A 16854-nucleotide genomic window follows, 5' to 3' on the forward strand; every position below is an offset into this window, starting at 1 on the left:
CTGCCTGGGACTTAATTATCTTGAATAGACAACATGGGGACAACATGGCAGAAAGCAAGAACAGAGTCAACAATGGAACTTCTTAACTATAGAAGCTTTACTCAAAGCACTCTAGAGTTACAGATCTTTGAAAATAACTGCAGTCCTGAGATACACCCTCCCTTGGGCTGATCTTACCCTTTCTGTGAGTCTGAAGCATTTCAGGAAGGCAGAGTCCCTCCTGCCTTCTTTCTTCTGTAAGTACTCCTTATATTTGGCGATGGTTACTCCTAATCCCCACTCCCTCCTACACAAAAAAGAACCCTACTCTTAAATAGGGTCTCCCCTCTATGGCATGCACATAACTGAAGCTCCAGCCACACCTCCCTCTTGCTTGCCTGACTGGCAAGCCCCTGAGTAGAAAAGCCATTGTTACATGAAGCTGGGCCAGCAGTTGAGAGCCAATCAAAATCAATAGCTGTTGGTGTCTAACACCCTTCCTAGGCAAGACAACTATCTGAATGCAGTACAATGGGTTATCCCTGGCGGAAGGAGGGCAGATGTGCGCACACCACTGAAAGTGCACATACCACTGAGTACACAGATTCCTTGTTTTCAGGTCCGGTGCCTCGTACTACAATGGCTCCTGGCTACCGAGAGCAGAAACTGCAGGGAAACACCTGCTTTGCAGCTATAGCCTTGGGCTTGAGCATGCTCAGTGCAAATGGAATCTTCAGACAATTTAACTGCCAAACTAACAAGTCTCTATTAAGTATATGTGAACTGCCGTTTCTGGGAGGCTATTCACTTGGCCAATTTGGGCAGGTTTTCATGGGAGTGACAAAAGGCACACGACTGAAACCAGGATGACAGCCCTGCCAAATTTCAAGACCATACTCCAAAGCATGAAGATGCTAAAACTTCCCAATGAAATGGACATAAGTACTTAATATGGGCAAAATAATATATTTCTCCCTAACTTTGTTCTGAGAAACAGTTGGACCAATTTTGCTGAAACATTAAAAAAATAAATAAGCTCCAGGCACACACCTGGCACGGGAAATTACAGTCCGAATGGCTGTTATAAACAACAACTGAAACCGTGTCTTGCAACTGAAAGTGTTTGGCAACCTGAAGTATAGTTTGCTACCAGTTCCACCTATAATCAGATCAGAAGTGACTACAGGGCTCTGGGAGTAAGGGTGAAGGAGTTGGGAGTGCAGGTGGTGTTCTCTTTGATCATTCTGATAAAGGGTAGGAGGTGGGGCAGAGATAGATGCATCCTGGAGGTGAATGCCTGGCTGCGAAGATGGTGTCGCCAGAAAGGCTTCGGCTTCCTTAACCACGAGATGCTGTTCCAGCAAGAAGGCCTGCTAAGCAGAGAGGGGGTCCTAATTGAGGAAGAGGAAGAGCATATTTGGATACAGACTGGCTAACCTAGTGAGGAAGGCTTTAAATTACATTTGAAGGGGACAGGTGACCGAAGGCCACAGGTAAGTCAAAAACATGGCAGACCTGGGAGAAGGGTCAGAATTTGGGGGGGGAGCATGGGCTGTTATAGCAGAGATAAAGAAGAGACAAGACAGAACTGGAGGGGGGGAATCAAATCAGTATCTTAGATGTCTGTATACTAATGCGAGAAGTATGGGGAATAAACTGGAAGAACTCGAAATGCTAGTAAATAAACACAACTATGACAGTTGGCATCACGTGGTACAGCTTGCTCAGGAATGACAGGCAGAGAAAAAAGGGAAAAGGTGTTGCATTATATATTAAAAATGCATACGCTTGGACTGAGGTGGAGATGGAAATAGGAGACAGACTTGTTGAATGTCTCTGGGTAAGGATAAAAGAGGTAAAAAAACAAGAGTGAGGTCATGGTAGGGGTCTACTACAGACCACTTAACCAGGCAGAAGAGGCTTTTTTTAAAAAACAAGTAACGATCATCCAAAGCACAGGACTTGATGAGATGGGGGAATTCAACTACTCATGTCTGTTGGGAAAAATAACACAGCAAGGCACAGATTATCTAACAAGTTCTTGGAATGTATTGGAGACAATTTTTCATTTCATAAGGTGGAGACAGCTACTAGGGGAGAGGCTGTTCTAGATTTGTTTTTGACAAACAGGGAGGAACTGGTTGAGAATTTGAAAGTGGGAGGCAGCTTGGGTGAAAGTGATCATGAAATGGTAGAGTTCATGATTTTAAGGAATGGTAAGAGGGAGAACAGCAAAATTAAGACAATGGATTTCAAGAAAGCAGACTTTAGCAAATTCAGGGAGTTGGTACGCAAGATCCCATGGGAAGCAAGTTTAAGGGGAAAAACAATTGAAGACAGTTGGCAGTTCTTCAAAAAAGAGACATTATTAAGGGCACAAATGCAAACTATCCCACTGCGTAGGAAAGAGAAAATATGGCAAGAGAACACCCTGGCTTAACTAGGAGATCTTCAATGATCTTTAAAAAAAGTCCTACAAAAAAGAAATTACAAAGGATGAATATAAACAAATAAGACAAGTATGCGGGGAGAAAATTAGAAAGGCCAAGGCACAAAATGATATCAAACTAGCTAGAGTCATAAAGAACAACAAGAAAGCATTCTACACATACATTACAAGCAAAAGACGACTGAGGACAGGATAGGTCCGTTACTCAGTGGGGGGGGAGGGAGGGAACAACAGAAAATGTGGAAATGGCAGAGGTGACTTCTTTGTTTCAGTTTTCCCCAAGTAGCTTGGTGGTGATTGGACGTCTAACATAGTGAATGTCAGTGAAAATGAGGTTGGATCAGAGGCTAAAATAGGAAAAAAACAAGTTAAAAATTACTTAGACAAGTTAGATGTCTTCAAGGTCACCAGGGCCTGGTGAAATGCATCCTAGAATACTCAAGGAGCTGACTGAGGAGATACCTGAGCCATTAGCAATTATCTTTGAAAAGTCATGGAAGACGGGAGACGACTGGAAAAGGGAAAATATAGTGCCAATCTATAAAAAAGATAAATAAGGACAACCCAGGGAATTACAGACGAGTCAGCTTAACTTCTGTACATTGAACGATAACAGAGCAAATAATTAAGCAATCAATTTGCAAACATCTAGAAGATAATAAGGTGATAAGAAAGAGTTAGCATGGATTTGTCAAGAACAAATCATGTCAATCCAACCTGATGGCTTGTTACGCTGTCAAAGAAAGATTTGTGGATAGGGGGAAAAGCAGTAGACATGGTATAAATTTTTTGTCCTCTTAATTAATTAGCCTCTTAGAGTTGGCATGAAAACTCCCACCTTTTCATGTTCTCTGTATGTGTATATATATCTCCTCACTATATATTCCATTCTATGTATCCGATGAAGTGGGCTATAGCCCACAAAAGCTCATGCTCAGATAAATGTTAGTCTCTACGGTGCCACAAGTACTCCTATTCTTTTTGCGAATACAGACTAATACGGCTGCTACTCTGAAACATGGTATATCTTGAATTTAGTAAAGCTTTTGATGCGGTCTCACATGACCATCTCAAACAAATAAGGGAAATGCAACCTAGATGGAGCTACAAGGTGGGTGCAAAACTGGTTGGAAAACCATTCCCAGAGAGTAATCATCAGTGGGTCACAGTCATGCTGGAAGGGCATAACGAGCGGGGTCCCGCAGGGATCAGTTCTGGGTCTGGTTCTGTTCAATATCTTCATCAATGATTTAGATAATGGCATAGAGAGTACACTTACAAAGTTTGCGGACAATACCAAGCTGGGAAGGGTTGTGAGTGCTTTGGAGAATAGGATTAAGATTCAAAATGATCTGGACAAACTGGAGAAATGGTCTAAAGTAAATAGGATGAAATTCAATATGGACAAATGAAAAAAAATACTCCATTTAGGAAGGAACAATCATTTGCACACATACAAAATGGGAAATGACTGTCTAGGAAGGAGTACCGCAAAAAGGGATCTGGGGGTCATAGTGGACCATCAGCTAAACACAATTGCAAGTCCGCCCCCTCCCCCCCCAAAAAAAGGAAAAATCATTCTGGGATGTATTAGCAGGAGGGTTGTAAGCAAGACACAAGAAGTAATTCTTCCGCTCTACTCAGTGCTGATTAGGCCTCAACTGGAGTATTGTATCCAGTTCTGGGCGCCGCGTTTCAGGAAAGATGTGGACAAATTGGAGAAAGTCCAGAGAAGAGCAACAAAAATGATTAAAGGTCTAGAAAACATGACCTATAAGGGAAGATTGAAAAAAATGGGTTTGTTTAGTCTGGAAAAGAGAAGACTGATGCGGGGGTGGGGGGACGACAGGATAACAATTTTCAAGTACATAAAAAGGTTGTTACAAGGAAGAGGGAGAAAAATTGTTCTCCTTAACATCTGTGGATAGGACAAGAAGCAATGGGCTTGAATTGCAGCAAGGGAGGTTTAGGTTGGACATTAGGAAAAACTTCCTGTCAGAGTGGTTAAGCACTGAAATAAATTGCCTAGAGAGGTTGTGAAATCTCCATCATTGGAGATTTTTAAGAGCGGGTTAAGACAAACACCTGTCAGGGATGGTCTAGATCAGTGGTTCTCAGACTTCTGTACTGGTGACAGCTTTCACATAGCAAGCCTCTGAGTGTGACCCCCCCACACACACACACACACTTTTTTTGTATATTTAACACCATTATAAATGCTGGAGGCAAAGCAGGGTTTGGAGTGGAGGCTGACAGCTCGTGACCCCCCATGTAATAACCTCACCACCCCCTGAGGGGTCCCGACCCCAGGTTGAGAACCCCTGATCTAGATAATACTTAGTCCTGCCATGAGTGCAGGGGACTGGACAAGATGACCTCTCGAGGTCCCTTCCAGTCCTACAATTCTAAGATTCTATAATGCATGCGCATTACTGTAACCATAACAGCTAGAGGCCCCCCCACACACACACACTTTTTTTCTCTTTTTTTAATTAAAGCTGAGACCTGGTGTCAGTGCCCATCTGACCTGCACAATCCTCCTCACTGCCAGGTATTCACCCACATGTTAGGAAAACACTGCTTTACAATACTGCTACATTAATTTAAAATGCTTTCCATCTGAGGATCTAAAACACCCTTACATAGGTGGGTTATATTATCCTCGTTTTACAAATGGGGAGGGGGGGTGAGAAGAGAGGGGAGGCAAGGAGAAGAGGAATTCAAGCACAGTGATTTCCCAAGGTCTCAGACTATCACTGACAAATTCAGAAAGTTAATAAATCTCATCTGCTCACAATTAAATCACAGAATTAGCTGTAAGACTAAACTTTTCAGTCTGCTGAGAAATAGATATCCAAAACTCAAGAGAACTGCTACTGAGTATCCTTTATATTGGACATCAGTGGGCACATTAATGTTCAAAATAAACAAACTGTTCACAATTATGTAAATCTAGCGAACAAAATAATATATAAAACAGGAAAAATATTTTTCTAGCCTTTCTTGTGATGCATGTAGTATATAAAACTTAGGAGATGCTGCACTTCAGTATTAAACGAAGATAACTGCTTGTAGGATAATCACATTCTCGGCCAGATTAAATGACCAAAGTCAGAAAAAGTGGTTAGAGGTGAGTGATGCCAGTACTAGTTTCAACATCACCAAAAATATTCATTGCAGCCAAGGTGGTGTTTTTCATTCATGCCTTCATTAGTGATTTTAACTGTGTTTTGCACTTGTACTTTATTTGCCTAAAGAAAGGTTGAATCTCATTTGTTGATAACCATTAAAACAAATTTAGCTGCAACTAAATATAACCTAACGCTAAATTTGGTGCCTCTTTTTGTTAATCAAGAAGATATATGTATCTATGTACATTTATTTAAGCAACTCTATAGCTTACCTTACATTTGTTCAGTTTCTTCATTTTTACTTTATTATGTTAGAAAATGGTGAATAATGCTTGTGTTTGTCAGTCTGTTTGTTTGTTTGTTTGGAGGACCATGTGCTGTGGCTGGCAGTTGGAAGCTGTGAGCGTCAAAGGAAGGTTTGTAAGCTAGAAGCCTCTGGTAAGTGGCTGAGCCTTAATCAGTGGGCGGAGCATTCATACAGGCCAGGGCTTTATAAAGCAGCGCACAAGCGACTAGGGAGCTTTTGCGACCAGGGGCTGCTAACAGGAAGTTTCGCAAGGGAGTTTGGAAAGGGAGTGGGAAGGGGGCATGGGTCCCTTGCCAGTTCTATCTGTTTCCCTTTATTCCCCTTAAAACCTAAACTTCTTGCTTAAACAACCCTTTCAGCGGACAGGGGGCTGCAGATGGGAATCTGATAGAGGGAGGCTTATGATGGTTAGGAAGACCCGCAACACCTGTGCCAGCACTGCTTCTATCTCCTCCACTGCACCTGTAGCCAGACAGAGCGTCTGAGCATGGATGCTTCTACCCAGATCCTGGTGTGGTTTTGCAGAGACTGTAACTTGCAATTTCCACTTACTGATATCCAGGCTAGGGGGACCATCCAATGTGAAAGGTGTGTGCTGGTGGAATCTCTCAGGCAGCAGGTGGGAGAGCTACAGGAGGAGGTGGCTAGGTTGAGGAGCATCAGAATCCACGAGCAATTCCTGGACAGTGTCCATGTGGAGACTGAGGTAGCTGAGGTAGCTGTCCCAGTACACAGGACTGCTGACACACCACTGGTGGAGGAGGAGATGACTCAGGGTGGACACTGGCAGCTGGTTACTTCTGGCAGCAGGCAGTGTTCCACCCCTGCTCCGAACCCTCCCATCATGGTAATAGGTAACCGTTATGCTCTTCTTGATACAAGAAAAAAGGAATCACCCCCTACAGTAAAGGGGAAAAAGCCTCGTACCCCTAAGGCTGGGAGGTCTGCTGCCACCACTGCGAATAGGAAACGTAGGGTAGTGGTGGTCGGAGACTCTCTGCTGAGGGGGACGGAGGCGCCCATCTGTCGCCCTGACATTTCATCTCGGGAGATATGCTGCCTGACGGGAGCCCGTATCCGAAACGTTACGGCGGCATTGTCGAGGATTATCCAGCCCTCTGACTACTACCCCATGCTACTCATCCATGTGGGCACAAATGATACAGCGCGGTGTGACACTGAGCAGATCAAGAGTGACTACAGGGCTCTGGGAGTACGGGTGAAGGAGTTTGGAGAGCAGGTGGTATCCTCTTCGATTCTTCCTGTCAAAGGTAGGGGGCCCAGGCAGAGACAGACGCATCGTGGAGGTGAATGCCTGGCTGCGAAGATGGCGCTGCCAGGATAGTGTCACCTTTGGCTTCCTAGACCACGGGATGTTATTCGAGGAAGGACTGCTAGGCAGAGATGGCGTTCATCTTTCAAGGAGGGGAAAGACCCTATTTGGACACAGACTGGCTAACCTAGTGAGGAGGGCTTTAAACTAGGTTCGACGGGAACAGGTGAGCAAAGCCCACAGGTAAGTGGGAACATAGAGACCTGGGAGATGGGTCGAAAACAAGGGGGAGTGAGGGCTATATTGGCAGAGAGAAAGGAGGGTCAGGACAAAACTGGGAGGCAAAATCAAACCAGTATCTTAGATGCCTATATACAAATGCGAGAAGTATGGGTAATAAGCAGGAAGAACTGGAAGTGCTAATAAATAAACACAACTATGACATTGTTGGCATCACTGAAACTTGGTGGGATGATTGGAATGTTGGTGTGGAGGGGTACAGCTTGCTCAGGAAGGATAGACAGGGGAAAAAAGGAGAAGGTGTTGCCTTATAAAAAATGTACACACTTGGACTGAGGTAGAGATGGACATAGGAGATGGAAGTGTTGAGATTCTCTGGGTTAGGCTAAAAGGGGTAAAAAACAAGGGTTATGTCATGCTAGGAGTCTACTACAGGCCACCTAACCAGGTGGAAGAGGTGGATGAGGCTTTTTTTAAACAACTAACAAAATCATCCAAAGCCCAAGATTTGGTGGTGATGGGGGACTTCAACTATCCAGATATACGTTGGGAAAATAACACAGCGGGGCACAAACGATCCAACAAATTCTTGGACTGCATTGCAGACAACTTTTTATTTCAGAAGGTTGAAAAAGCTACTAGGGGGGAAGCTGTTCTAGACTTGATTTTAACAAATAGGGAGGAACTCGTTGAGAATTTGAAGTAAAAGGCAGCTTGGGTGAAAGTGATCATGAAATCATAGAGTTTGCAATTCTAAGGAAGGGCAGAAGGGAGAACAGCAAAATAGAGACAATGGATTTCAGGAAGGCAGATTTTGATAAGCTCAGAGAGCTGATAGGTAAGGTCCCATGGGAATCAAGACTGAGGGGAAAAACAACTGAGGAGAGTTGGCAGTTTTTCAAAGGGACACTATTAAGGGCCCAAAAGCAAGCTATTCCGCTGGTTAGGAAAGATAGAAAATGTGGCGAAAGACCACCTTGGCTTAACCATGAGATCTTGCATGATCTAAAGAATAAAAAGGAGTAAAAAAAAAAAAAAATGGAAACTAGGACAGATTACCAAGGATGAATATAGGCAAACAACACAGGAATGCAGGGGCAAGATTAGAAAGGCAAAGGCACAAAATGAGCTCAAACTAGCTACAGGAATAAAGGGAAACAAGACGACTTTTTATCAATACATTAGAAGCAAGAGGAAGACCAAAGACAGGGTAGGCCCACTGCTTAGTGAAGAGGGAGAAACAGTATCAGGAAACTTGGAAATGGCAGAGATGCTTAATGACTTCTTTGTTTCAGTCTTCACCGAGACGTCTGAAGGAATGCCTAACATAGTGAATGCTAATAGGAAGGGGGTAGGTTTAGCAGATAAAATAAAAAAAGAACAAGTTAAAAATCACTTAGGAAAGTTAGATGCCTGCAAGTCACCAGGGCCTGATGAAATACATCCTAGAATACTCAAGGGGCTAATAGAGGAGGTATCTGAGCCTCTAGCTATTATCTTTGGAAAATCATGGGAGACGGGAGAGATTCCAGAAGACTGGAAAAGGGCAAATATAGTGCCCATCTATAAAAAGAGAAATAAAAACAACCCAGGAAACTACAGACCAGTTAGTTTAACTTCTGTGCCAGGGAAGATAATGGAGCAAGTAATTAAGGAAATCATCTGCAAACACTTGGAAGGTGGTAAGGTGATAGGGAACAGCCAGCATGGCTTTGTAAAGAACAAATCATGTCAAACCAATCTGATAGCTTTCTTTGATAGGATAACAAGTCTTGTGGATAAGGGAGAAGCTGTGGATGTGGTATATCTAGACTTTAGTAAGGCATTTGATATGGTCTCGCATGATATTCTTATCGATAAACTAGGCAAATACAAGTGTAGTGGTAGCTATCATTTACAATGCAAAAGTCTATTTAAAGACTATTCCAAACAAATAACTTTTTATTTTATAGTTCTCAATATACAATAGTTAGAGTGAAATACCCAATAGGCAAACCCGAGTAATTTAATTTATTGTACTACAGAAAAATTACATCAAGAAATGAACATATAGTGCAGAATCTCACTAAATAACTGGGACACCCATTGCAAGGTACTTGCTACTTGGCAAAATTAAATAAGCAAAAGAAAACAAATGCAGGAAAAGATTTAGTTTTTTGTGTGCCCCTTGCCAGAGTAGCATTTCAGCATCTCCCCAGTAATTAAAACAAAACAAAAAAACAAAACACAAAAAAAACAACAAACTACTCTTCCATTGCATGTAGAAGAATTTATTTATTTTTTACAGAGATGAGTTTGACCTGTGCACACTCACATGCTATTGGAGAAATGCTAAATCAAAGCAGTGGAGTTTGCATTTAGTTCTTACGTCAGGTGAAGTTAGTTTCACATAGGTTTTGAAATTTGGAGAGCCGAGTGCTCATGGGTGCTTAGGGATGGACCAGTGTAACAGCTTCTTCCTATCTGGGGACAGGGAGGTTTCTCATTTCTGCCTGAAGTTCTTGTATTCCTTATATTTATATTTCATAGAATATCAGGGCTGGAAGGGACCTCAGGAGGTCATCTAGTCCAACCCCCTGCTCAAAGCAGGACCAATCCCCAGACAGATTATTACCCCAGTTCCCTAAGTGGCCCCCTCAAGGATTGAACTCACAACCCTGGGTTTAGCAGGCCAATGCTCAAACCACTGAGCTATCCCTCCCCCCCCATTTGGTCCAAGGACCCAGATCAGACTGCCCATAGTTGGAAATTGTATGGCTAGGAATAGAATGATTTGACCATTTCCAGATTTTTTTCTCCATGTCAAGAGTCTTTAGCGTACAGCGTAGTGGGAGGAAACGAGGTGAGACAGCACTGGACGTAAGGTCACTCCATGTTTCTATGATGCACACTAGCTGAAGTGACTCTCAGTGATGAGTCACTGGAACTGTCTTAACTAATAAGAGACAAGGGGCAACGTAGCCATGTTGGTCCCACAATAGGAGTGAGAGAGGGTAGATGAGGTAATATATTTTATTGGACTAACTTCTGTTTATAGAAGGGACTAGCTTTTGAGCTCCACAGAGACCTAACAAAGAGCTTTGTGAAGTTCAAAAGCTTAACCCTTCTACCAATGGAAGTTGGTCCAATAAAAGATACTACCCAGCCTACCTCTCTCTCATTCATATCCTGGGACCAGCATGGCTACACTACCACTTATTAACCAATAACTTCCTACTTATCAACACAAGGCTGAGGTTCAGGTTATGCTTGGTTTGACTTTATATAGGATGGCTGGATGTAGTGGTCTTGCGATTTTTTCCCTGCATATGGGGTGAATGGGAACTGACTGCATTGGAAACAATTTAACTATATTATGAACTTCCTGTGGCTGGTGTTTCATATAGCTATTGCTTTCAGTTACAACTTGAATAAGAGTAGAGTCTGAGTATTGTCAGTGAATACCAGCGGTGGTGGTGAGCCGCTGGAACATGAAATACATAGATATCAACATTTGTGCTCAATTCTTTTGAGACCAGAGCTCAGGCTGAATCTGAGAGTGAGCAGAGTTGATGAAGACTTGCTCTGAAGTAGTGCAAAGTGGTTCTTGTGTGATATGATGTCCTATAGGAGGAGAAATGAAGGAGCATCCCAGCTAGTCCTGGAGATAGGCTTCTGCCTCTTCCAGGCTATGACCAAGAGAGAGTACATTACATTCTGTACCTCAGGGGGACGAATGGGAGATTGTGTGATGGTATAAGCAGTCTTGAATGGTACTTAGTCAAGATGCAGTTAAATATCCAGGGTCAGTTAAATTTTGACCAGAAAGCCTTCAGCATTTACTAGTAAGTGCTATATAGCACATTTTGTAAGAGTAATGAAAATTTAAAGATCTCACTATGGCACTCTGCTCTTATATTTTGCTGAAAAGGAGAGACCACTTTTATTTATAACTTGCCAACTGTACAGATTAGCAAAGTGCAAATTGAGACTCTTTGCTATAGTTTCCTTAATTTCACTCCAGTCAGTGAAAAAAGAGTTACCTTTTCCGTAACTGGTGTTCTTCGAGATATGTTGCTCATGTCTATTCCACAATAGGTTTGTGTGCTCGCCACGTGCACTGGTGCCAGAAGTTTTTCCCCTAGCAGTACCTATAGGGGGGGAGCAAGCGCCTGTACCCCTTGAATATGTGGATGTGGAAGTACGCGTCCTGTAGCTCGAGGGCAGCGTACCAGTCCCCGGGATCCAGGGAGGGGATGATGGAGGCCAGGGAGACCATGTGGAACTGGAGCTTCACCATGTGCTGGTTCAGACCCCATAGGTCCAGTATGGGCCTGAGACCCTCTTTGGCCTTTGGGATAAGGAAATAACAGAGTTGTACCCCTTGCCCATGAACTCCTTGGGCACCACCTCTATCACTCCTAATCCTAGGAACCGCCCCACCTCCTTCTCGAGCAGAGCTTCGTGCAAGAGGTCCCCCAGGAGGGACTGGAGTGGGGGGTGGTTGGGCGGGGAGGAGGTAAACTGGAGGGTGTAACCCCAGGAGATGGTGTTGAGGACCCATCGGTCCGAAGTGAGCCGAGACCATTCCGGAAGGAAAGCACACAACCGGTTGGAGAAGGGAAGCTTTATTGGGGTTGGATCCCTGATGAGGACTGGCGGGTTGCCCCGAAGCGTCCCGTCAAAATCGTCTTTTCCCTGCCTGCTTGCCCTTGGAGGATCCAGGCTGGGGGGCAGGCCAAGACTGCCTATGAGGGCGTCTCTTATAGTCCCGTTGTTTTTTATGCTCGGCCTCGTACTCCGGGAGGGTGGCCAGAGTCGGAGTCTGCTGCGGCTTGAACTTAGGTTTTGCTGGAGCCGGGACATAGAGACCCAGGGTCTGGAGGGTCGTGCGGGAGTCCTTCATGCCATGCAGCCTTGTATCTGTTTCCTCTGCAAACAGAGCTTTCCCATCAAACGGGAGATCCTGCATGGACGATTGTGCCTCACTGGAGAGCCCGCAAAGCAGGAGCCATGACACCCGTCTCATGGACATTGTGGAGGCCACTGAACGTGCGGCCATGTCCGCAGCGTTTAAGGCAGCCTGCAGGGAAGCCCGAGCTGCCGTTGCCCCTTCCTCCACCAACGCCCTGAACTCCTTATCGTGCTCCTGGAGGGAGACCTCAAATTTCGGCAGGGAACCCCACAGATTAAATTCGTACCGACCCAAGAGGGCCTGATGGTTTGCCACTTGTAACTGGAAGCTCGGTGCTGCTGTGAAGAGGGGGGAAGTCTTGGCCCTCTTGGCGTGCCCCGTGGACAGGGAGCAGCGCCGACTGGTCGATGGCACCAGCGTATTGCTGCATACTAATGCCGCAATGCCCGGTACCGGCTTGGAGCGGCGTGCCGGGATCGGAGTCAGCACCGACTCCATCAGAATGGCTCGGAGCCTAATGTCCCTTTCTCTTTTGGTCCGAGGCTTAAACAATTTGCAAAATCTTGCACCTCTTGCTGATATGGGTTTCTCCCAAGCAGCGCAAACAGTCTGCGTGTGGGTCGCTTCTTGGCACAGAACGCTGACAAGAACCTTACAACTTAAATCCCAGGGCTCAGGGCATGCCCCGGCCCAGGCTCACTGACTAACTAAACTAAGCAGGCTAACTAACTACAGGTACTAAACGAACGAACAGTTCTGGGGACGAGCTACAGCAAAGCTGGAGCAGAGCAGTTCCGACGCACCTTCACTGACGTCAAGAAGGAACTGAGGGTGGGGGGAGCACGCAGCTCTTTTTATACCATGCCAGGCAGGCGCCACTCCAGAGGTCGTGTGGGGGGGCGCTCCCCCCTACAGGTACTGCTAGGGGAAAAACTTCCTGCACTGGTGTAGGTGGCAAGGACGCACACCTTTTGTGGAATACACATGAGCAATCACTCGAAGAAGAAAAAGGGTATCTAAAATGATATTCATATATCATGTTTAAATAAAACTGATTGTTAACTAGGCAATTACTTATAAACTTAGAAATTCTGTACCTCAGTTTCTTGCTATTTCCCAGCATGTTGAGTCCAATTGAGTTCCCTTTCAAAACTCTAAAACTTCCAGTTTTGCCTCGCCTTGCGTACGTTTTTATGTACTCGCCACTGGTGCCAACAGTTCCTGGTCGACAGCGTAGTGACTGTAATGAGACAATTAAAATGTTTGGTTGAGAGTATACAACTATTAAGTCGTGAAATACTTATATGAATACTCAATGGAATCCATATTTACATTGCCCTTGTACTAGACATTAAGCATCTTAATGTTCTATCTAAGACCTAGTCGTAAGCCATTTCCGACATAAATCCTGTCCCTTGGTCTTCAAACAGTTTTCTCTAAGATCTCATAACTCAAACTAAAATTATGTTTCATATAATATTCTATTCAGAACTCTCCTGTCTAAAGTTTTGTCCTAGACAGCATAATTTCAGGAACTACAAAAAATGGAAAGAGAATATACCATTCATACTGAGAAAATTTTATAATAAATGCAGTTCCCTTAAACCCTGAAATATGTAAATATTAGGAAATAAAACTATTCTGCATTGCCAAGATAATGTCTCTGAGATAACATCAGCATTTCTATTCTTTTTTGCGCGGGGAGAAGGGGGGGAATTACAGATAGCACTTTGCTTTTTGAACTTTGGAAAATATCTTAATAGAGGACTATTCCCTTTCAATTACTGTTAAATTTATCAAGCCTATATTAATATAAACAAATAAATTAAAAAATGTAATGGATGGCTGTTCTATATTACTAGTTAAATAGTATTGCTATAACCATATACAGCCTATTCCTCATTATCTATATAGCCATTTACTTAATCGTTCATTTGGTCTGATTCACTGGGTTGCATCTCTCGGGTGATTTGGTAGAGAGAAAGACTGTCTTTCTTTGCTACACATACCCACTACTCAAAACACTGAAATTTTCAAGTATTATGAAACTTCTTTCCAACAAAATACTTCAGCACCTGCCATCAAAATCACAAAAGAACACAAGCACCTTTCACTGCTTCCCACCCCCAGATATACACACACACATATATATTCAAAACCAGGAAATACATCAGCGTATGTGGTCAAGAAAGACTAGGAAGTAAATTTGTTTTTCCTTTGCAGAAAGACTAATGTAGTCTTAGACTGGTAGTTGTCTAGAGTTAAAAGTAATCATCAATGCTTATAGTTTCAGAACTCAGAAGAAAGAAAAGATAGTACAGTACAGCAAGCAAGCCCCCCTGGAATTCAGAATGACAAACATAGTACAGGAATGCAACTCAAGATATTTTTGCCGAGTGCATCATAGAAAAGCAACACACACACACGTTTTTCAATTTTTGTTTTTAATTCAATGGGATTACTATACAACTTTGTTTAAAATTTTAATGTGTGTTTTAATGGATGAATATATAAAATACTTACCTTCCTTTCTTCACTGGGACTGAAGGACCCATCACTCTCATCTATGCTGAGCAGTTTTGCCTCACTAAACAGTCAGAGAAAAATATGGGTATACTGTAATACAGCAAAATGGCAGCAAAATAGTCTTAAAACCATACTGTAACTGAAAGCCTGTCTACACAGATGGTTTAAAAATACACAATCTATTTTTTTTAAAACAGACCTCCGGAAAAAAACAAACATTACAATGGTCAGTGTAATAAGCAAGCAATATTATGTTAGATTTGTTTGGAGATTAACATTAAGTGAATGCACAAAGAAAAACTACAAACAGGAAATGAGAATAAAATAAAGTTACCAGCAATTCAAAATATTGTACTGTTAAAAAAACTTGAATATTTAAAAGGGGCCAATCTAATGCCCATGGGGTTACATAAATGGTTATGCTATGCAGAAAGCTTTAGTATATGAGATGTTTACACAACAGGGAAGTTATGCTAACTTTTGGATCTCCAAGCATTTGTGAAGTTATAATTCACATAAAATGGAGACCAAGGCACAATAAAGTCCTAAAATTTATCCTGTAAGCAGAACATTAATTTGTCCACGGGCAGAAGAGTAGGATTAAATTACTGTCAAACTCACTATGCAAGTTTCACTTCAGGATGCAAGTTTAAATACCTTTACATTTTTATGATGTAAACTTCCACCAAAACAAACCAGTCTAACTTTGAGAGATATTCAATTTAATAGTAAATCAATGGCACAAGTTAGGATATGGCTCTGGAGAACTCTTAAGTCTGGATTCTCCAGATGAAAAGAGTACAGAAATATGTACCCTATATGCCAGTGATACCACAATGAAAAAGTTGTATGAATGTAGAGAAATGGGGGTTGGGGAAAAACAGGTATGAAGTTCATAGGATACTGATCTTCTAAGACCTTTCTGCTGCATCTCTGTAATTAGACAAAAAGACCTTAGGGAGATTAGAGCAGAATTTCAAAATATGCCACTGAAGGTTTCCCTTCAAGTTACAATTCTTCCTAGGTAGAATGAAGAATAAAGGATCCAATCCTAAGGAAAGGACTCCAATAACTATGCAAATAAATTTCTCGAAGCAAGACAGTGCATATAGTTAGGTTTGGTATGGGTATGAATTGTGCAAACTTTTTCTCCATATTGAAAGCAAGCTAGTTACTAATCAATGTTAGTGTATTCTAGCTTCAATTATGGAATCAGAACTTTTCTAAAGATACCATGGCAAAAAGAAAAACTATTTTCAATTATACAGTCACAACAAAGGAAGAAAGGGGTTCAATATTTTTGACGGAATCTTTGTAGATTTGAAAACCTTCACATACTGCATTTTTATTTGCTTTTCAAGGATAGGAATTCACTCTCTCAAAAAGTTCTGTTGCACTTCCCTAGATCTGCAATAAGAAGAGAGATGGTACAGTTCGTGAAAAATGTGCAAGAGTAGCTACATACAGGACCTCGGTTGTTGGAAGACCAAAACCTATAGAAGAAATAAATGTAATATAGTCCAGTGAACATGCAACTGGATTGAGATTCAGGAGACAGATGATATATCTAGCTCTCTCACTGGCCTGCTGTGTAACCCTGGTCAAGTAATTTTGCCTCTCGTTTCCCTTCCCACTCTTGGTTAATCTTTTCTTTTTAGACTTCAGCTCTTCAGGATAGGAATTGTCTTACTGCCTGCATAGTGTCTATCACAATGGGGACCCTAGATATTACTGTATTATAAACACAACAGAAGAGTACGAGGAAAAAAAATAAGGGGGGGGGGGACTATAATGAACAAAGCCCCAAATCAACAAAAAGTCTCAAAAGGATAAATTAAATTGAATAGGAATACATCTTCTGATGCTCATAACTTTTGAGGAATAAAAGTAATGACAGGGATCAGAAAAATGTATTGCGATTGGATTATCTTAAAGAACACATTTGTTTTAAGTTTGTTCAAAAGAATACAAAGTACATATGCCTTAGATAAACTAAAATGTAATGTTTAAAAAAAAATTCGTATCCAGAGGTTTACATGCTCCATAAATACCAGA

General features: G+C 42.4%; 1 protein-coding gene across 5 annotated transcripts in view; it reads right to left on the reverse strand.

Annotated features, from left to right (window-relative positions):
* Positions 1-16854, reverse strand: part of SENP6 (SUMO specific peptidase 6) — a 147414-nt gene that overhangs the window by 101501 nt on the left and 29059 nt on the right. For all 5 annotated transcript variants that reach the window (XM_034766185.1, XM_034766186.1, XM_034766183.1 and 2 more), the window contains exons 3-4: positions 14797-14860; positions 13371-13513 (exon numbers count right to left, since the gene is read on the reverse strand). In XM_034766185.1, coding sequence (XP_034622076.1) covers positions 13371-13513; positions 14797-14860 — 207 coding nt within the window. The remainder of the gene's footprint in view (positions 1-13370; positions 13514-14796; positions 14861-16854) is intronic.

Source organism: Trachemys scripta, chromosome 3 (assembly GCF_013100865.1).
Source record: "Trachemys scripta elegans isolate TJP31775 chromosome 3, CAS_Tse_1.0, whole genome shotgun sequence".
Lineage (NCBI taxonomy): Eukaryota > Metazoa > Chordata > Testudines > Emydidae > Trachemys > Trachemys scripta.